We start from the raw sequence: 22,112 nt of genomic DNA on the forward strand, positions 1-22,112 counted from the left end.
GAAGGTCGCTACGTTGAGGCAACGTTGTGTGTTTGTTGGGTTATGGGTATTTTTCTAGGGTTGTAGACTCGTTGTTTAATTTCACACATCATTAGAAATGGCTGCTCCTTCAAATAGTGCACAGAGTATCTCAAACTCGGTCCTAAAGGTCAGTCCTGCAGATTTTAACTCCAACCTGTCTCAACACACCTGCAAGGATGTTTCTAGAAAGCATATAAGGGCTTGATTAACGTTAGCTAGCTCAGGTGTGTGATTGAGGTTGGAGCTGAAATCTACAAGTCATTGGACCTCCAGGACCGAGATTGAACTCCTGGCCTATACTAAAAAAAGGTATAGGGGGCGATTTCGGAGACAACACCAGAGTGACTGACTGGAAGATGATGATGATGAAGGAGGAGGAGGTGTGAAGGTGGAGGTTGTTTCAGGTGGGCGGATCTCTTTTGTTCTCTTTTCTGTTTTTTGATTGACAGCTCTGTACCTGGAAGCGCGACGCCAAAGGGAAGCTTTTATTCTCTTTAACAGCTGCTGTGTGTGTGTGTGTGTGTGTGTGTGTGTGTGTGTCTGCATCGTGACAGTAACTGAACACCTGTCTCTTTCTAAAAATTTTCATCTGACATGTCTCACGAATTATGTTAATATTTCATACTATGGGATAAACAGATGATGAGATTCACAGATTCTGTGGTAAAGATTTTTAGACAAACAGATCTTTATATATCGTCTGTCTTTGTATATCTGTCTGTATCTATCTATCACATGAGAATAATATGTTAAATATAGTCTAAAATAATTACATAGTCTATTTATTACTATTTGACATTTTGTTTTATTCTTTCTATCATAAACTATGAGAAAATGCTTATATTAGATTTTAGATATTAGATTTTGCAGCACAAAATGTTGTGATGTTAAATATAAACTGTCCCTATAAAAACAGTTTAAAACAAAAAAAAACCAAACTATTTTATATTACCGTTCAATAAAATGACTCACGGATTTGGGTGTATGAAGATAATAGAAAGTCATCAAATGTTTATTTGTAATAATAATAAATAAATAAATAATAATAAAATATTTGTTATTAGCAAATAGGTGTGGGAAATGTCAATATTAAATATATATTAAATCTGTGAAGTTGCAAACATTTTTGTGGGAATTTAATTATTATAATTATATTTATTATTTAATAGTTTTTATTAAATGGAGGGAAATATCTTAGGCTGTTTATCTGTAACCCCCCTTAATATTGATTTGTCATTAATTTTAAGTGAACATTTATTAAATGTTATAGAAAGGTTTTGGATGAGATGGTTTTGGATAAGTATACATTAACTATAACTATTATTTATAATTATAATTTACTTTAACTATAATAAATAAGCCTACATGAACTAATATTATGTATAATTGACAACAGTGTGCTAAAATAAAAAAAAGGATTACGTTTTTAGAAAGCTTGAAAAAAAGAAATCAATAAAAATCCAGGTCAGGCATTATCAAAAACGTCAAAATAAATAAATAAACGTGCATTCGTAGGCCCCAAATTCCCACTGTCCTGTAAAAGAACAACCAAAGCACAAAGTTTTAAGGTTTTAGTTGAAAACTTGCATAATCAGCACTTGAATATTGCATTTTTAGTCTTACTTTGTGTCCTTTTTTTTCAAATTTAGTTAATACTCATCATGTATTCTAAAACAAGGGATTGAAAAACAGTAAATATCATATAATTCGTGCCACAATCTTAAATGTTTTATTTGAATAAACAAGACAAATTTGTTATGAACACATCAAATTGAGAGATAAAAGGATCTTTATTAAATCTACTTTCCAATAACATGCTTTTAAAGAGATAAACATGAGTTGTGCAAATGAGGAACAACTGTTGCGCTTTCATGATATCTCTGCGCTTCGCTTGCAGAAGAACAGTACGACTGATTAAAACAGAAATAAAAGGAATCAGTAGAAACTCAGCAGAACATCATGAAGTAGAAAAGAAAGGCCTGATTTGCATATCTGTGCTGAACACTGTCAAACATTCAGCGTTTTCATGCTAAGTGTCAGGAAAGCTGCGTCTCCTCCAGATCGTCTTCACTCGATGTCCTTCTGAAGACTTGAACACAAAAACACAACCCGCATCAAAACCATATTTAATAATGTTGATGAATATTAATCAGAACATTTTAAATAAGAGCTTATTATGAGGGTCCTGAATATGGCTTAAGTTGATGAAAAAAAAGAGTAAATATGAGAATTTCTAAATGTGTAAATTTATGTATAAAAAAGTAGTGTGTTAAAAATACAAAAAGTTAATAATTCCAGTAAATATTTAGGTTCATGATTCATCTAAGCTGATTAAATGTAATTACAAAATATTATGAAGGCAATTTGTGAGCTGAAGGAAGCTAAATTGCTCAAGAAACATTTTTAAAATAGCTAAAAATATCTCATCCAGTGTTTGTAGGATGATTAAGCTGATCAGAAAATGTTAAATATTGGTTTTGAGGTGTTTTTAGGTTGATTAAAAGCTGAATGTGTTTTAAAAATCATAAATCGAATATATGAATATATTTGTTTATATATAATTTATTGCTGGGCAAAAATTTATCCCGATCAATCACATCTAAATGAAAAGTTTGTTTTGACTTAAAATGTGTGTGTGTGTGTGTGTGTGTGTGTGTGTGTGTGTGTGTGTGTGTGTGTGTGTGTGTGTGTGTGTGTGTGTGTGTGTGTGTGTGTGTGTGTGTGTGTGCGTGCGCGGTGTGTTTATATATAATAAATAAAATGCATGTCTATGTGTATGTATGTGTGTGTGTTTGTATATAATAAATAAAATACACACATGCATGCATATATTTGAGAAAATGTTTATTTATATTTAGATATAAAATATATATGAACCTGTAACAATTTATATATGAATTTAAATATCTATGTTACAAAATATGCATAATTTAGTTTTTATGTGTGTGTTGTAGCACTAAAATGAATATATTATTTTCTAAAATAATATAAAATATTCTTAGGAATTATATATATAATTCCTAAGAATATTTTATATTATTTTCTAAAATAATATATTCATATATATATAATTCCTAAGAATATTTTATATTATTTTAGAAAATAATATATTCATATTAGTGTAAATATATATATATATATATTTATATATATAAATAAATAACTTTGACAGTAAAACATTTTATTTGATGGTAAAAAGTTGACTCCCAGTAAAAGTGAAAGTGTTTTACCTCTCCAGGTACTCCTTGACGTTGTCGTGTCCGTAGAATTTAGCTAGTCTGGTCAGAGCTCCTGTTGCACAGCGTCCGTCACGCTTCCTGCACAGACTGCAGTTACACACTCCACGGCAGATGGGGCACTCCCACGACTGCAGCACAAACACGCACACATATTATTGTGGCCAGTTAGAAATACAGTGACACAATGAATTAATAGGGATATTGTTTTTTTTTTTAATCTAAACATTTTTACATTCAGTAAATGTTAGAAACAACCACAACTAACTGACCAAAATACAAAATGGTATGTAACACACACACACATTTAAAAAACAAACACGTTATGAAGATCTGCTTCTGAAAAACGACATTATCTTTCTCTGCAACGAGATGTTGGCATTGCTGGTGTTTGACGTTTTTAAACAAGTTATTAATAGATCTGCCGTACAAACACAGTTTACATGCTGTCTTTCACTCTCGGATTTGAATGTCTCCCCTTGTGGCTGTTTATGGAATTGCAGCAATCGCATTTATCGAAAATGGCCTCAGATTTAATAACTAGTGCTGCACGATACATGAAAAATATGCAATATTGTTATTGATTAGAAACAACCACAACAAACTGACCTAAAAACAACGGCAAAGCAGAGCAAGGCCCCATCTGATTGGTCAAATAAAAAAAAAACTACAATAAAATAAATGCAATTCATAACACATCTGCAATATGTGTACTGCATATACTATTATTGCGATAACGATAATTTGGCGATGTATACTGGCAGACCCACAATTAGTAAATCTCAACAGGCTTACTCACAGGATCCAGCAGTGCCTCTCGAACATCTTCCCCATATCGGTTGCGTAAACAGGGGCCACAAAACTGACCTTTGACCCCCCCACAGAACAGGCCTCTGCATTCAGTCTTTGTGTCGAGGGTTTTCTGACGACACTGATGACACGTGCTGCCCTGAAACCATAACACACGCATCAATACAGCAGAAAACACAGGCGAAGCGACAAATAAACAGCACAGGGACAGAGAGAATTGAGTTTGTCATCTCAGCTTCTCTGGTTATGTCATGGCAAAATACCACATTTTGTAAATGCCACTTTTCTATAATTATAAAAATAATTACCTGACAATTAAAAGTCATTAACAGCAATAAATGATACACAAGGTAAAATACAGAAATATGGACAGCGCAGCAGCGATACTCACATTCTCTTTATCCAGGATCTTGTCTTTGGCACGATCGGCGACGTTTAGGAGCTCTTCCTCTGTGATGTCCTCCGGCATACGAATGGACTCACGAGAGCGACGCTTCCTCTGTTTGGGACGAGCGTCTCCGTAACCCTCTTTAACCTGCAATTGAAGTCAGAATTATCAGCTCTCCTGTGACTCTTTGTCTTTCTTTAAAAAAAAAATTGATGTTTAACAGAGCAAGAAATTTCATACAGTATTTGCTATAATATTTTTTCTTCTGGAGAAAGTCTTCTTTGTTTTATTTTGACTAGAATGAAAGAAGTTTTACATTTTTTAAAGACCATTTTAAGGGCAAAATTATTAGCCTTCTTAATCAATATTTTATTAGGATTGTCGACAGAACAAACCATCATTATAGACCTTTTTCATGGCTGCTGCATGGAGGGCGCCATAGCGACCAGCGTCTTCCGGTAGAATGCTAAAAACTTCCGTCTACAGCGTGTACAACTGGTAATTTGCGCTCCGAAAATGGGTTTCAATAACGTTTTTAATGGATAACAGAGTGTTTTTGTGACACAAAACTTAGAAATGTGTCTGTTAAAGCCGTTATAATCTGTCACATGTGGTTCAAGCGCGTCAGAAATACAAGAAAAACGTTCTCCTAGTTCACGTGTCTGCTGTCAGAAATACTGTGTGTGTGTGCGTTCCCGTCCTGTCAGCTGTTAGCTCAGCGGCTCTTTAACACACACACAGAGAGAGAGAGAGAGAGAGGGAGGGAGAGAGAGCAAACCAGAGTACTGGCATGAAACTTAACTTAAAAATGAGCAATAAAAGTCTGTTATTGATCCTCTGCTGGCTGATTTGCTGTTCATTCTAATCGCGAGCCATTTGTGTTTTATTTCGTGTGTTGTTTTCACCACGGTTTGTGTTTTTCTGTCATTTGGAAATGACACTAGCCTATATTTTCACTTTGTCACAGTTATTAAATCAGTGTGTCAGTGGCACAGTACAGGCTACGTGTGTGTGTCAAACATTTTGGTGAACTACATTTGTTTGGGCTGGTTATATATTTGAAATAAAGAGAAAATGTTGACTTTAGCGATGACGAGGCTTCATTTAAACTGCAGAAGATGCCGTCTGACAACGAGGGGAAAACGCCTCACAGCAGCTGTTTTCCATCCTATTAGATCGCATTTCTTTAAATGATCAGTCCAGGAGATGCTGCTGATGGACAACAGTATTAGTTCAAAGAGGATAAAAGCAGGTAAAATAGATTAAAACTATCGTTTCAAAGCTGTCCAAATGTGACTGTTTACACACATCAGCTGCCGACCGGAAGTTCTTCGCATTCTCCTTGCGCATACACGCAAAGCATCATGGGTAATTTTGCGTTCCAAGAAAAAGGTCTATACAATAACTTGCCTAATTACCCTAACTTTAACCTAATTGACCCTGTTAAGCCTTTAATTATCACTTAAGTTGAATATTAGAATGTTAAAAAATATAGTCCAATATTCTCTGCTGTCATCATGGCAAAAAGAAATCAGTTGTTAGAAAGGAGTTATTAAAGCGATCATGCTGAGAAACCTCCTTTCCATTTAAAGAGAAACTGGGGAGAAAAATATACAGAGTGCTAATAATTCTGACTGCCACTGTACTAAGAATGAAAATCTGAATTATGAGACACAAACTTTAAAACTTTGAGCTTATATCCTAGAATTTAATTAAATATTTGAAGCTTGAAATTGGAGTTTAGGGCGGTGCGAATAATCGAAATTGAATTGCAATTTGAAACATTGTGATTAGTTAATTGCAAGAGGCTGCAATATGAAATGTATTATTTAATTTACTCCGCACAGAGCAGATGCGTGACTGCCGGCTGTGTGTAACAGTCTTATGCTGTGTTCACACTAGACGTGGAAGGCGGATAATTCGCTCATAAATAGCCGCGTGAACATTTGAGTTTACTCACTTCATTCGCACGTCAAATTTACTTCAGAATAGACGAAGTTCAGATTTTCAAACTCGAGCAATTTGCGCTGCGCCATTCACGACTATCGCGCACCGTGCCTATCATGCAATGTGCGTCTTTCGTACCACGTCATTCGTGTGTATCGCACCGCAGGATGTCTATTCGCGCCTTTGCATTGACTTAACATGTTAAACACTCGCGCTTGACATGCGATCTGCATCCGGTGTGAATGCAGCAGTACTAGCCAATTGAGTGAGCACACTTTCGTTCTGCCCAATCAGAATTGCGCAACCAAGCTATGTCCACAATAAAAAAAACAAACAGGAAAAGCACTGACAAGTGGGATTATGACGTGTGCAGCTATTGTAATATGGGAATATTTTGGTTTCAATGTCACAGACAACAAACAAAAACAGGCCATTTTTAAGAGCTGTTGCAAAATTGTTGCCACGGCTTACAGATTATTGAGCTGAATCTTTATCTTGAATAAAATCGCAAAATCGCAATATGTAAAAAATTAAAAATAAAAATAATAATAATTAAAAAAATATATATCACAATTAGGTATTTTCCCCAAATCGCACAGCCCTATTGAAGTTTTATTTTATTTGTTTATGTTTTTCATGCACTGAGGATTTATTGCACCAAACCCAACCCATGTCGAGCCGTGACACCAAAACCAAGGTAAATACCGAACCATGACTATCGTCACACCCCTAATATTTTATGGGTTTTTTATGTATTATGTATTTTTTGGCTCTCAAAGTGACAGTAGTTGTTGACACATTATTTGAAATCACTAAAAACCACAGTTTCAGATGAAAAACTTGTTCTACTGAACCAGGGGTGTCCAAACTGGAGGGCCGTTGTCCTGCTGAGTTCAGCTCCATCCATCTTGCTTCAACACACCTGCCAGGAAGTTTTTAGCATATCTAGTAAGCGCTTGATTAGCTGGTTCAGGTGTGTTTGATTGGGGTTGGAGCTAAACTCTCCAGGACACCGGCCCTCCAGGACCGAGCTTGGACAGCCCTGCACTAAACAAAAGGACACCTAGGTTGATATCTTGGTTGAGTAAATGAATAAAAAAATTTTTAGTGGGAAACAATAGCTCATTTGAATTCAAATAATAACCAAATTATTCTAAAATATTCCACTGTGATATAAAATATTGTTAGGATTATGTTTTGGTGTGTTTTTCTTGCCTCCATCAGGCGGTTGATGTCGATCTCTCCGCTCTCTCTCCTCCGAGGAGCCGGTTTCTCCTCTATTTCTACACCAAAGTGCTCCGGGGGTCTCGCTTTGCGACCTGGGTTTCGCCTCTCGCTCTGAACCTCTGAAAGTTGCCGTTTTGGGGTGGAATACTTCCTTTTCTTCTGTTTATTGCATTGAGGAAAAACACACAGCGATAAATACAAATTTTGGTGGTTAAATAAAAAGAAAGCGGATTGTTGAGTGTATTCTGTGCTCTATGTAGGTGTTCGGTGCGGGTGGGATCTTACTGTAGGTGTCGTTTTTGAAGGAAGTTCAGGCAAAGAGCTCAAATCTGCAAAAAGTTTTGCAAGCTGCAAGAAAACAGTGTTAAAAGAAAATCAGAATGTTGCCAATAAATGGAGTAAAGAATAACGCCTTTAAAATGAGAACAAAACGTTGCAGATATAACCAAACCAGTGTGCATCACCACTATGAATATATCAAAATGGTAACACTTTACAATAAGGTTCATTAGTTAATGCATTTACTAATCATGAACAACACTTGTACAGCATTTATCAATCATAATTGAGCATTTACTAATGCATTTTTAACATCCAAACTTAACATTAGTTAATGCACTGTGAGTCAACATGAACAACTGAACAAACTGAACAACGTTAACTAACATGATCAAATACAGTAGTAAATGTGTTGTTCATTGTTTGTTCATGTTAATAAATGCATTAAGTAACATTAACTAATGAACCTTATTGTAAAGTGTGACCAATAAAATATTAAAAACACTTTGCTATTTACATCTTAAAGATTTTTAAACTTTAAATTACAAATGTGTATGTAATTACTAGAACAGCACAATATTGGAAAAAAAATCTACATTGCAATATTTTTATTCTCTGCAATTTTTATATTGCGATATCTTGCCGAATAACTTTAATAGCTGTTTTGAAATAATTAATACATCTATATAGAAGTTTGTGAAGGATTGCATCTGCACATACTAATTACCAACATAGCTAAATACATCAGAGCAAAGATATTAAAGGAGTCGAACAGCATTCAGATACAGAAATAAAAGAAATCTAATAATAAAGTTGCATAGTCTTCATTGTATACATAATTAAATGAAATATATTTTTGTTAAAGCTACAAAATGCAATAATTTCTTGAGCCCAAATGCTTTGAACTGACTTAACATGCTTACACAGTCACAGGCCTTAAGCTATGGTCACTAGAGTTTGTGCGTGCGAAATTCTGTCGTGCGGAGCTGCGAAAAGGGGCGGAATTAAACAAGATGATGAGACATTAAAAAAGCGAGCGATTGCTCCATGTTTTAAATTTCTGTCCAGAGAGGTCATGTTTTGATCCTCGATTGGTCTCACGCAGTCTAGTGATGCAATTTCGCAGGTCAGAGTTCACCAAGCTTGAACTTTGCACCGCAGCAACCTGCGAAACTAAACGCACGACCCTGCGTTTCCGGTCTGACGCATTCGCGTGCGTATGAATGGAGGTCTATGGGAGGAAAAGCCCAGTGTGACCGCAGCTTTAAAAACAACACGCAACTGACAAACGTACTTTTTTATGGTTAAACTGAAGTGACTCCCTCATTGTACCTGGCCAACTATAATGATTACAAACGACATATATTGTGCAGCCCTAGAAATTACAGCTTTTTAATGTTTTAAAACAATATACTTTAAAACTAAATAATACCATAGCTTTATTTTCTTCAATGTTTTTGGCTCTTTTGCTCAGTATTTGCATCTCCTCATCGGTCAGCAGGTTCTCCACGCTGCTCCTGTTATCAGAGGCTTTTGATTGGCTCTCTTTTAAAACGGGCTCCTTTTTTCCTTCTGGTTCACGCTGCGTCCTGTTTCCTCTGATAGGCTTGTTTCTGGTGGGCGGAGCCACTTTTGCAGATTTTTTGGTGGTGTTCTTTTTAGGGGCGGGGCTTCGTTTGGCAGGAAAATTGAACGCAACACAAAGTCCAGAGCTGCGCTTCCTTTTAGGCGCCGGTTCCTCGCCATCAGAGTAAAAACCGTTGTCGTCGCTGTCTTCATCAGACCGGCCACTCTGCATGTGAATATTAAACAGCATATTTCAATTATAGAAACTAAATACGCAGTTGAAGTCAGAATTATTAGCCCTCCTCTATATTTTTTCCTCAATTTCTGTTTAATGAAAAGATTTTTTACAACACATTTCTAAACATAATACTTTTAATAACTCATTTCTAATAACTGATTTATTTTCTCTTTGCCTTGATGACAGCACAGAATATTTGACTAGATATTTTTAAAGACACTAAAAAACTGCTTTCATTCTAGCTGAAATAAAAAAATACAAATTTCACAAGAAGAAAAAATATAGGAAAAACTGAAAAATGTCTTGCTCAGCTAAACACTCACCGGCCACTTTATTAGGTACACCTTACTAGTACCGGGTTGGACCCGCCTTTTGCCTTCAGTTCAGTTTCCTTTTTGTCGTCCAAAACATCACAATAAATTGTAATGCAGAACAAAATTACGTCGCATCAGACCCAAAACAAGCATAAAAACATCAAACTGTATAAACCTAACATAATAAATAAGCTTTTATATTTCATAAATATCTAAAAATACATTTATATGAAATATAACCCAATTAAAAAAATTAATAAAATAAAAAAACACAGAAGGGAATAAATTAATACTCAAATAACTATTGCACAGTTTGTTATAATAGTAATAATAATAATATTTTGTGCTAATTTAACTATTTATTGATTTATTATTACATACTAGCTATTCAATAGTATTTAAGATACAGTATTATTCAAAAGTCTTATAATGACAGGATAAACACTGAGGAAAATGCATTGATTTGCTCCTCAGGCTTGTGTAACGCCTGCCTGAAGGCATACGCGTGTGCAAACTTTGGCCAGGGTGGGTTGGATCCGTTATGCGGTTTGCCCTAGACCGCAACAATACTCGGGTAGGCTGTGGCGTTGACATAATGCTCAATTGGTATTAATGGGCCCAAAGTGTGCCAAGAAAATATCTAGAAAATAAACAAGAGCCAGCTGGAACCAGTCTGGCCATTCTCCTCTGACCTCTGGCATCAAGGCATTTGCGCCCGCAGAACTGCCGCTCACTGGATATTTTCTCTTTGTCGGAGCATTCTCTGTAAACCCTAGAAATTGTTGTGTGTGAAAATCCCAGTAGATCAGCAGTTTCTAAAATACCCAGAGCAGCTCGTCTGGCAGCAACAACCATGCCACGTTCAAAGTCACTTTAAACCCCCTTTCTTCCCCATTCTGATGCTCGCTTTGAACTGCAGCAGATCACCTTGACCATGTCTACATGCCTAAATGCATTGAGTTGCTGCCATGTGATTGGCTGATTAGGCATTTGCATTAATGAGCAGTTAGACAGGTGTACCTAATAAAGTGGCCGGTGAGTGTATTTAAAAAATAAAAAATAAATTAAAGCAGGGCGAATAATTCTGACTTCAACTGTAATGCGTGACATTAATATGAAGCGCTCGAACATACCACAGGTTTTTTCCAGTCCTCCTCATCCCCGGAGAAACCCTGGAATTCCTCCTCGTTGTCGCTGTCCATGAAGATCTTGGCCAGCTCATCGCTCATGCTTTTGGACTTCAAGCAAACGTCCTGCCACAGAGAGAGTGGCAGAACACATTATTATTCCTGGATTGTGCGAACAGCAGCTCAATTATTAATAGCGCTGTTTTGCTGCTGCTGCTGCCAAATCACAAGAGATAAACAGACCTGCCATGGCCTTGCGTCTTCTACAGTCTATTTATAAGTCTAGATCCAGCTCAGAAATGCTAATTAATGAGGGTTATATTGAAATCAGAGCAACCAGTCTGGTGAATTACCTACATTATTTGAACAAGAGAATATGCAGAAAGAGCCTTTGTGACTTTAAAGAGGGCCTATTATGAAATTTTTTACAAGATTCTTTACAAGGGTGCGTTCACACCTGTGAATCGATTCGGTTGTTCCGAAACAGATTACAAATGTTACATTGTTGCCCTTTGCTCTTGGAGCGGTTCGCTTTCACACTGCAAAGTTTCTAATCGGACCAAAAGAGCTAAAACAAGTCATGTGCGAGTAAACTCTCCTCACATTGGTCAGAGTGTCAGGGTTTATTTAGCAGCGTCCCGCTCAGCTGTCAGGAGAGGTGCTGGTTTGGTGGTGTTTGACAAGATGCGCTTGACGTGTATGAAGAGTGAGGAGAGATGCGGTGGGGAGAGGTGAGCAGGGGGCGTGACTATTTGAGGGGCGGGGAGGGGACGCGAGATTATCACTCGTTTGCGGGCATCCGGAGACTTGCAAAACTTCCCGCCATACTCGTAATTCTCTCTTCATATAGCCGTAAGCCTATTACATATTCATAAAACACTGTGATATAACCGCGCTCGGATCGTTTGCTTTCTCACTGCAATCGAACCGCTCCAGGGTTCGTTTCAGTCGAGCCGAGACCACCTCATTCAGGCGATCTCGGAGCGATTGACTTGGCGCGGATCAGAGAGCGATTGGTGGTTTCACATATGCCAAACGAACCGCGCTAACTGGGCAAACGAGACAGGTTCTGAAACAAAAGTGTAGGTGTGAAAGCACCCCAAGTCTCTCATGTCCCTAGAGTGTGTGAATTTCTAAGTAAGGGGAAGGGCTGAGGGGTAGAACTGGGATTGGGCCTTAGTCCCCGTTTACACTAATGCGATTAAGTTTGAAAACGCATAAGTTTTGCTACGGCTACGCCCTCCATCCACACTACGCCGGAGTTTGAGCGCCGAAAACGGAGCGTTTTGGAAACACTTGAGAGGCCGTTTTCATTCTGAAACGCTGCTGCTCCGTCTCAGTGTGGATGATGGAAAACGGAGACATCTGAAAACAGAGGCGGGGCTGATTGAACCTGATTGGGGCTTTTGTGTCATTGCGTATCCTTCCCTTATTCGTCAAGCCCCTATCACATGACTATAACACATGACTTTAATGCTACCGGAAGACAGCAGACCAGCCTTCACTGTGAACAACAACATGAACACAGAAATGGGAGCGCTGCTTGCACTATTGTCTGTTTTAGGCGGCATTGTGCAGTTATTCATTTGTTACGTTTAGTAACACCTCGACCTCGTCGTCTGTCCACAAAAATACCTCTCTTGCTTTCTTTGCCATCACGTTCATTGTTCAGCCGGTGTTTGTTGACTAACAATAAACAAATACCGAGCGAGACACATGCATCCTGTTTATACTAGAACACGCATACCCAGAGTGTGCGAATGGTCACGTGATATACGTTTTTGGTGGTGTAGTGTGGACGAAATATGTTCAGAAACGCTGGGTGAAATGATAGTGTGGACGCGGATCGTTTTTGATCTAAAACGCCATTTTAAAACTAAAACGCACTAGTGTAAACGAGGCCTTAGTCTCTATTTCAGGGGTCGCCACAGCGGAATGAACCACCAACTATTCCAGCATATGTTTTACACAAATGTTAGTTAAGCATATTCATAAAAGTAAAGAAAACTCTGCATTTTGTTCTTACTCTGCAGACGACAACGGGTTTCCAGGATCTCATTGACTGGATGGCCTTAATGCTGTCCTCTGATTGGTCAGTCACATCCTGCTGCTTCGTCTGAAACAAAAAGAAATGGCAGAAGAAGCTTTAATGAAAATTAATAGATGAGTGAACATATTATTTACTGAATGAAAATGTATCATTCATTCATTTTCTTTTCGGCTTAGTCCCTTTATTTATCCGGGGTCGCCACAGTGGAATGAACCACCGACTAATCCAGCATATGTTTTATGCAGCGGATGCCCTGCAACCCATCCACACCCTCACTAAAGGCAATTTAGCCTATCCAATTCACCTATACCACATGTATTTGGACTTGTGGGGGAAATTAAAATATATAATAATACACATTTAATGTTGTTGTTAATCTGTCAGAGTAAGGAGAGCTACAGTTTTATTTTCACAATTATAATTATTATTAATGATCAATCAAAATGAAAGATATTATTGTTAGTAATATATTAAAATATTGTAAACATTAATAAGTTATCCTTAAATTAATAAGGATAAGATTATATTTGATTATAAATACTGCTTAATATTATATAAAAACAACACTATTATTTTCTTTTTCATTCTTTTATAACCCGTTTTAACTCGTTTTAATTAGTTTTAATCACTTTTATTTTCTTATTTCTGTTATTCCTGTTTATGTAAAGCACTTTAAATGACCATTGTGTATGAAATGTGCTATAGAAATAAACTTGCCTTGCCTATAACGAATAACAACATTATTATTCAGTCAAAAAGGAAACTTCACTGTATAATAATTACACTGAAAACATTGAAATAATTTGGGTCCCATTATTATTAAAACCCAGTTAAAATGCTATAAATCGTTGTTACTAATATATCAATATATTGTAAATAATAATAGCTTTCTTATTTTATTAAAGAAAAACTATTAATGGTTGTTATTAAAAATATTATTATATATATTAAAACTCTACTAATCTACAAACATGATAATAGTTAATTTTGCTGATTAATATTAGTAGTATTATTATGTCTAGTTTTTGTTTGTTCTAGTTGTTAATCATAAGTAGGCCCACACGAAATCTGAGCACGCAGAAATTTGCAGATTTTCAGCCTATTGAGTTGATTTATTTAGTTGTGTAAATGTGTGTGAATTTATATTTATTCAGTTTTTAAATTAATTTCAGTAATATTACTGACTAATACAAAAACGTTCTGATTTATTTACAATACAGTTTGTAAAGTAATACTGTTCTAGTAGATATATGGTGGATATATTATGTGAGAGACTTGCTTTGCTTACTAAATAAAAGGATCTAATAGCATTTGCATTGTAAACATTAAATAAGCAAAAAAATATTCTTTTTTAACATATTAAGTTTTTAGTTAAACCCAAGTTTTGAAACACCCAAAATCATTTCACATAAATCTGCAGAATTTTATTTATTTTTTTACAAAATTCTGCGCAGAAATAGCAGAAAATGTCCGCAGATTCTGTCTGTTCCTAATCATAAGTTAACAACTAAGTAATATATTGACAGATTGTCATTCATTTTCCTTCGGCATAGTCCCTTTATTCATCAGAGTTTGCCACAGTGGAATGAACCACCAACTTATCCAGCATATTTTATGCAGCAGATGCTCTTTCCCAGTACTGGGAAACACACACACACACACACACACACACACACACACACACACACACACATACACTGACATATATTAAATAACAGAAATTACTTGTACAATTGTTTTAAATATATTTTTTTTTCAATGCAAGCTACATTCTTTAATAGATTCCCAAAAAGTTTCATATTCATTAACAGCTTTTTAAATATTTAAATTTAAATAATTTACATTATTTTATAAGGTGTGTTTTTGTTATCAGTGCATGCAGCTCATAGACAACAATACACACTACTTTTTGAACACAAACAGCAATCAAATCATTATTTATTGTGCATTTATACATAGTCAGATTCTGTATGCCTCAATAAATATTTATATTTTATTTTATATTAATAAGGATGATCACTGCTAACTTTTTGCATGTGTCTGTGTGTGTGTGTGTGTGTGTGCAAAACATGCAGTCAGTAACTTTTGTTGTCCTCGCTAACTCCTTTAACATTTGCACGCTGGTTTTTAATAATAAAAGCAATATTTCACGGTCTTACCTTCAATAATGCTCTGCGGGTTTTGATCATTTTAGCAAATAAAGTGATTTCTCGTGCTTATCAGTGTGTGGGTGAAACTCTGTGATGAATGAAAAGGGTTTAAAAAACAACACGAGCGGACAGAGGACTCGAGGAAAGTGCACTGGAGGGGTGACTGAACGTCGACTCCATCACTGAAAATATAATATTACTTTTAATACATGTTTGTTGACAATATATATTCAAATATACGAATGTAACTAGGCAATGAAGTATAATAATCGTCAGCTTTATAAAAAATAGTGTAAGCGCTGATTTCAACACATCCCCCCGCGATTGCGAAAGAGATTTGAGTGGTAGAGTCCGGAATAATTTCGCGGGAAATGCCTCATGCAGTCGCCTGTCATTCATTCACTCACTGCTTGCATGTAGAGGGATTGAATATACGAGTTTTATTGGTTTACTGCACTTTTAACTACTGGGAAACAGACCACACTTTATAACTAGATAACAGCAGACGACAAACTATATAGTACAACATATAGTAACAAAAAGTGGTGCAGTCTGCAGCCATAATACTTGTAGTAGTGTTGGGTTGCAGCTGGAAGGGCATCCACTGCGTAACATTTTGCATAAGTTGGCGGTTCATTCCGCTGTGGCGACCTCCGATTAATAAATGGACCAAGCTGAAGGAAAATGAATGAATTGTTTTATGTTATTATCAACATTTTGGTTTTGTCTTATACATATTTTTATTGTCTTATGTTTATTCTTGATAATATCTGGATGAAAAGGGTCAGTATTAGTGATGTTTATAGCTGCATTACCCAGCATTCCAGGTAAATACTTGATGCCAAATTAGGGCGGTCAAAATTAGCTCTTTAACGCATGCAATTAATTTGAAATATTTAACGCGTTAAAAAAATAATGCAGTTGCGTCTTTTTTATTTCCTCTTATGGCCGATGTGTGTTTAACGTGCAAAGAAATATGGATAAGACCAAGGAAGCACTTTTAGAACGAAAGGTTTCGGTATACAATTAATGTCGCTTGACCGGGCTATCCAGCGTTTCCTCCAGAGTTCCATGCATTTTTGGGTGTTTCATTTTTAATCTTTAACTGCAGTTCAGCAGTTTACTCACTTTTTAAGTCAACTATCATTTTTAAAGCATAAGTTTACTCAATTTTGTAAGGTAAAGTCAAATAATCGCTTTAAAAGCAGTGGGTTTATTCACTTTTTAAATGAACTATCGCTTTTAAAGCAACGAGTTTAATGAACAGTCAACTAATCAATTTAAAAATGGGTTTACTTACATTTTAAGTCAACTATCACTTTACAAGCAACATGTTTACTGACTTTTTAAATGTAAAGTCAGATAATGACTTTAAAAACAATGGATTAAAGTAAAAGAATTACTTTAAAGCAATGGGTTTACTTACTTTTTAAGTGAACTATCGTTTTTAAAGCAATGGGTTTACAAAATGTTTTAATACAATCAACTAAACGCTTTAAAAGCAGTGGGTTTACTCACTTTCTAAGTCACCTATCATTTTTAAAGCAACGAGTTTACTCACTTTTTAATGTAGATTCAACTAATCATAAAAACAATTGATCAAAGTAAAATCGAATTACTTTGAAAGCAATAGGTTTATTCATTTTAAGTCAACTACTGCTTTTAAATCAGCTATTTTACTCACTTTTTTTAACGTAAAGTCAACTAATCAATTAAAAAAATGGGTTTACTTACATTTTAAGTCAACTATCGCTTTACACGCAACATGGTTACTTGCTTTTTAACGTTAAGTCAACTAATCGCTTTAAAAATAGATTAAAGTAAAATCTAATTACTTTAAAAAGCATTGTGATTACTCACTTAAGTTAACTATTACTTTTAAAGCAATGAGTTTACAAAATGTTTAATGTAAAATCAACTAATCGCTTTAAAAAATGGGTTTAGTCCCATTTTAAGTCAACTCTCGCTTTTAAATCAGCGAGTTTACTCACTTTTTTAACGTGAAGTCAACTAATCGCTTTAAAAGCAATGGGTTTACTCACTTAAGCCAACTCTCACTTTTAAATCAGCGAGTTTACTCACTTTTTTAAAGTAAAGTCAACTAATCGCTTTAAAAGCAATGGATTTACTCACTTAAGCCAACTCTCACTTTTAAATCAGCGAGTTTACTCACTTTTTAACGTAAAGTCAACTAATCAATTTTGAAAATGGGTTTACTCGCATTTTTAGTCAAGTAATCGCTTTAAAAGCAACTGATTTACTCACTTTTTAAGTCTACTATCGCTTTGAAAACAACGAATTTACTAACTTTTTTTGTAAAGTCAACTAATGGCTTTAAAACAACGGATTAAGGTAAAATCTAATTTCTTTAAAAGCAATGGGTTTACTCACTTAAGTTAACTATCGCTTTTAAATCAGCGAATTTACTCACTTTTTTAACAAATAAGTCAACTAATCGCTTTAAAAGCAATGGGTTTACTCACTTAAGTCAACTCTCGCTTTTAAATCAGCGAATTTACTCACTTTTTTAACAAATAAGTCAACTAATCGCTTTAAAAGCAATGGGTTTACTCACTTAAGTCAACTCTCGCTTTTAAATCAGCGATTTTACTCACTTTTTTAACAAATAAGTCAACTAATCGCTTGAAAAGCAATGGGTTTACTCACTTAAGTCAATTCTCGCTTTAAAATCAGCGAGTTTACTCACTTTTTTTTACAAATAAGTCAACTAATCGCTTGAAAAGCAATGGGTTTACTCACTTAAGTCAATTCTCGCTTTAAAATCAGCGATTTTACTCACTTTTTTAACGTAAAGTCAACTAATCGCTTGAAAAGCAATTGGTTTACTCACTTAAGTCAACTCTCGCTTTAAAATCAGCGAGTTTACTCACTTTTTTAACGTAAAGTCAACTAATCGCTTTAAAAGCAATGGGTTTACTCACTTAAGTCAACTATCGCTTTTAAATCAGCGAGTTTACTCACTTTTTTAACGTAAAGTCAACTAATCGCTTTAAAAGCAATGGGTTACTCACTTAAGTCAATTCTCGCTTTTAAATCAGGAAGTTTACTCACTTTTTAATGTAAAGTCAACTCTCGCTTTTAATCAGGAAGTTTACTCATTTTTTAACGTAAAGTCAACTAATCGCTTTAAAAGCAGTGGGTTTACTCACTTAAGTCAACTCTCGCTTTTAAATCAGCGAGTTTACTCACTTTTTTAAAGTAAAGTCAACTAATCGCTTTAAAAGCAATGGATTTACTATAAGTCAACTCTCGCTTTTAAATCAGCGAGTTCACTCACTTTTTAACGTAAAGTCAACTAATCAATTTTGAAAATGGGTTTACTCGCATTTTAAGTCAAGTAATCTCTTTAAAAGCAACTGATTTACTCACTTTTTAAGTCTACTATCGCTTTGAAAACAACGAATTTACTAACATGTTTTTGTAAAGTCAACTAATGGTTTTAAAACAATGGATTAAAGTAAAATCTAATTTCTTTAAAAGCAATGGGTTTACTCACTTAAGTTAACTATCGCTTTTAAAGCAACGAGTTTACAAAATGTTTTAATGTAAAATCAACTAATCGCTGTAAAAGAAATGGGTTTACTCACTTTTTAAGTCAACTATAGATTTTAAAGCAACGAGTTTATTCAATTTTCTAAATGTAAAGTCAACTAATCAATAAAAAAAAGTGTTTACTCACATTTTAAGTCAACTATCGCTTCACAAGTAACATGTTTACTTGCTTTTTAACGTAAAGTCAACTAATCGCTTTAAAAAGAAATGGGTTAAAGTAAAATCTAATAACTTTTAAAGCAATGGGTTTACTAATGTTTTATCTAAATCAACTAATCAGTCAGTTTTAAGTGTAATCAAAATGTGGCTTTTTAAAAAATCTATAATTTTAAAAGCAACGGGTTTACTCAATTGTTTTTTAAGTAAAACCAACTAATCAGCTGTAAAGGCAACAGGTTTACTCCATTTTTAAAGTAGTTTGTAAAGAACTGTTTGTGAGCAGGATGCAGTAAAGAGTTTATTAAAGTCTCCTGATGTGGTTTATTGTGGTGTTTGACGCCTGATTTCTCCGGCTGGATGCGCGTCTCTTCGCCCACAGTCAGATAATGCGCGTCTCATTCTTCTCTGCCCATGTTTTCTGCTCAATTAGTATCTAGTGAAGCGCTTTTTCTCGTTTGTCAGCACAAACACCTGCATCCGGACTCGTCCCCCATCAATACTGCGTTATTCCGCAAACCTTCACTTATGCGCTCAGCGAACGGGCGCGCGAATGACAGCGAAATGATACGGTACCGGCGAGATGTGCGCGGGAAATCACAGAGCGCGCGAAACACCCGCGCAGCGCGCCATTTCACAGCAGGTAGCGGCGCATAAAGAAGGCAAATTACCAACAGCTGGTTAAGCTTTGTTTAGCTGCTTTCTTTTGTGTTTTCAAGCACTTGGCACTCAAAGTCAAAGACAAACCAGTGGCTGTGGCACAAAATCGGCTGTCAGAAGACATGGTGGTTCTCAAACGGGGGACAGGGGGCTTCAGCAAACATGGAGAAAAATATTTATCATTAATAATGTCAGCTGAAATAAAACTCAAAAATATATTAAATATATAAATATATAAACATATTAAACTTTGACTAATTGTTGTGTTTGGTCCACTTAAATTTGTAAAAATGAATGTCAACTTAATTTGTTCATGTTGTCCCAACAAAAAATAATTGTGTGGAACTAAAAATTATTCAAAGATGATTCCTTGGATTTACTAAATTTTTGTACGTTAAGTGGTTGTAAACTATTTATTTGTGTTGAATTTAAACAAACAAATAAATTTGAACGTTATTAACGTTTTGTTTTAACGTTTTGTATTATTTTGTTTAAATTCAACACAAATAAATTGTTTGCAACAGTTCTGCATGCAACACTTTTTTATTAGTTAGATTATTAGTCAATTGCACATGCAGTGCACACACTATATTGGTTTAAATGTGGTGCTATCATTTTAATTACAGAAAAAGTGGTTGGCTTTGTCCATACTTTGCTCAGATTTAGGTTGACATGACCCAGCAACCTTTAGAATATATATCAAAATATTTGATAACACTTTAAAATAATATGCTACTCCATTAATAGCTAGTATATAATTTATTTGTCTTTAATCCATAATGAAAACAATTCGTTGAAAGTTATTGTTAATTCACTGTGCATAATAACAAGCTTAATTTTGATTTTGTGTATTTATTTATAGTTTTTATAGATTTTTTAGGAACATATAACCAGTGGGAACAAAAAAATAAACAAAAAATAATAGTAATAGTAAAAAAAGAGAGTGTATATATATATATATATATATATATATATATATATATATATATATATATATATATATATATATATACATATATATTATATATATAATTATATTAATGGAGCATAACCTTTAAATGTTAAAAAACTATTTTTCTAAATAAAACGCTAAAAACATGAAGTGAATGTCATTTCATAATATATAAGTATAAAATGTTACTAGGTCTATTATTATTATTATTATTACTATTATTACTATTATAAATAATGAAACTTCCTTTCTAAATTAAAATGCTGAAAAACATTAAATATGTCAACTGAAATTGGCTTTTTATGTAATGAAATATTAAATATCATTAATATTTGGTGTATTTTATAACCCAATTCAAAATGACTTATGGCTTTATTAAAAAAAACATACAGGTGTTGACTCTTCTGAATGGTTAGATTCCCAAAATGAAGTAAATGAATAATAAACAACCCCAGTTTCTCTTTAAAAACTGAGCAGCTTAATTTTAATTACAAAAATGAACCCAGCGGTTGGTTTTGTCCATATTTTGCTCAAAATTGGGTTGAAATAATACTTTATATTTTACAGTATTTAGTTTATTTGTTTAGTAGAATATTAGAATGTTTGGTCATACTTAAAAATAGCCAATAATGTTTACCTAACATGAACAATCAACATATTTATTCCTCTTTGATCATTAATGAAAACAATGTCAGTCATTGATGGTTATTGTTTATTTACGGTTTATTAATAGCAAGCACAGCTTTCAACTTTATTAACACATTAGTAAAACTTGAACTCTGATTGTCCTTTCTTTATCCATTTTAGTAAACACAACTTACATCATTGGACCTTTACTTTAAAGTGTTATATAAACTATTTTTTTTATGTTAAAATGCTGAACAGAAAATGCTGCAGCCTGAAATTTACACCTGCATGTCTTATATTCAAACACTAAATAAATAGCATCTAAAGTATTTAAATTTACAATTAGGTCAATTGTTAATAATATAATAGTTCTGAATAAAAATGCTAAAAAAAGCATCCAGATTTAAATTGAAATGTGAACTAAAATGGCATATATGATTATAATATTAACCTTAAGCATGTCATTTGTTATCATTTTATTATTTATTTATTATTATTATGTTTTTAAATAATACAACTTGTTGAAAAGTAGTCAAACTTGCTGAAAAACATGTAATATGTCAACTGAAATTGGCTTTTTATGTAATAAAATATTAAATAACATTAAATATTTGATGTATTTTATAACCCAATTTAAAATAATTTTAATATCGTTTGAAAATATTGTGATTAAGTACAGAGACAGCTTAAAATGTCAACAACAAAATATATTAAAAGATACAAATAAAGTAAGCATGCCACAATAATTAAGTGAGAAAATAAAGCAGAACGCATTAAAAGTGAATCAATGG

General features: G+C 34.3%; 2 protein-coding genes across 2 annotated transcripts in view; one reads left to right on the forward strand and one right to left on the reverse strand.

Moving 5' to 3' along the window:
* Nucleotides 1-1,792: 1,792 nt before the first annotated feature.
* Nucleotides 1,793-15,448, reverse strand: cdca7b (cell division cycle associated 7b). Its single transcript, XM_002665462.6, has 10 exons — nucleotides 15,363-15,448; nucleotides 13,180-13,269; nucleotides 11,160-11,279; nucleotides 9,341-9,700; nucleotides 7,915-7,977; nucleotides 7,618-7,788; nucleotides 4,459-4,602; nucleotides 4,057-4,206; nucleotides 3,252-3,388; nucleotides 1,793-2,110 (listed from the first exon to the last, which is right to left on the reverse strand). Exons 1-10 carry the CDS (start codon nucleotides 15,390-15,392, stop codon nucleotides 2,089-2,091), a joined length of 1,287 nt encoding a protein of 428 aa, XP_002665508.2. The 5' UTR covers nucleotides 15,393-15,448; the 3' UTR covers nucleotides 1,793-2,088.
* A 295-nt stretch (nucleotides 15,449-15,743) lies between these two features.
* si:ch73-345f18.3 overlaps nucleotides 15,744-22,112 on the forward strand; it is a 13,449-nt gene continuing 7,080 nt past the window's right edge. Inside the window, exon 1 of the mRNA XM_073931364.1 lies at nucleotides 15,744-16,026. Within this exon, the coding sequence (XP_073787465.1) occupies nucleotides 16,018-16,026 (9 nt within the window). The 5' untranslated portion in view covers nucleotides 15,744-16,017. The remainder of the gene's footprint in view (nucleotides 16,027-22,112) is intronic.

Source organism: Danio rerio, chromosome 19 (genome assembly GCF_049306965.1).
Source record: "Danio rerio strain Tuebingen ecotype United States chromosome 19, GRCz12tu, whole genome shotgun sequence".
In the NCBI taxonomy this organism is placed as follows: Eukaryota; Metazoa; Chordata; class Actinopteri; order Cypriniformes; family Danionidae; genus Danio; species Danio rerio.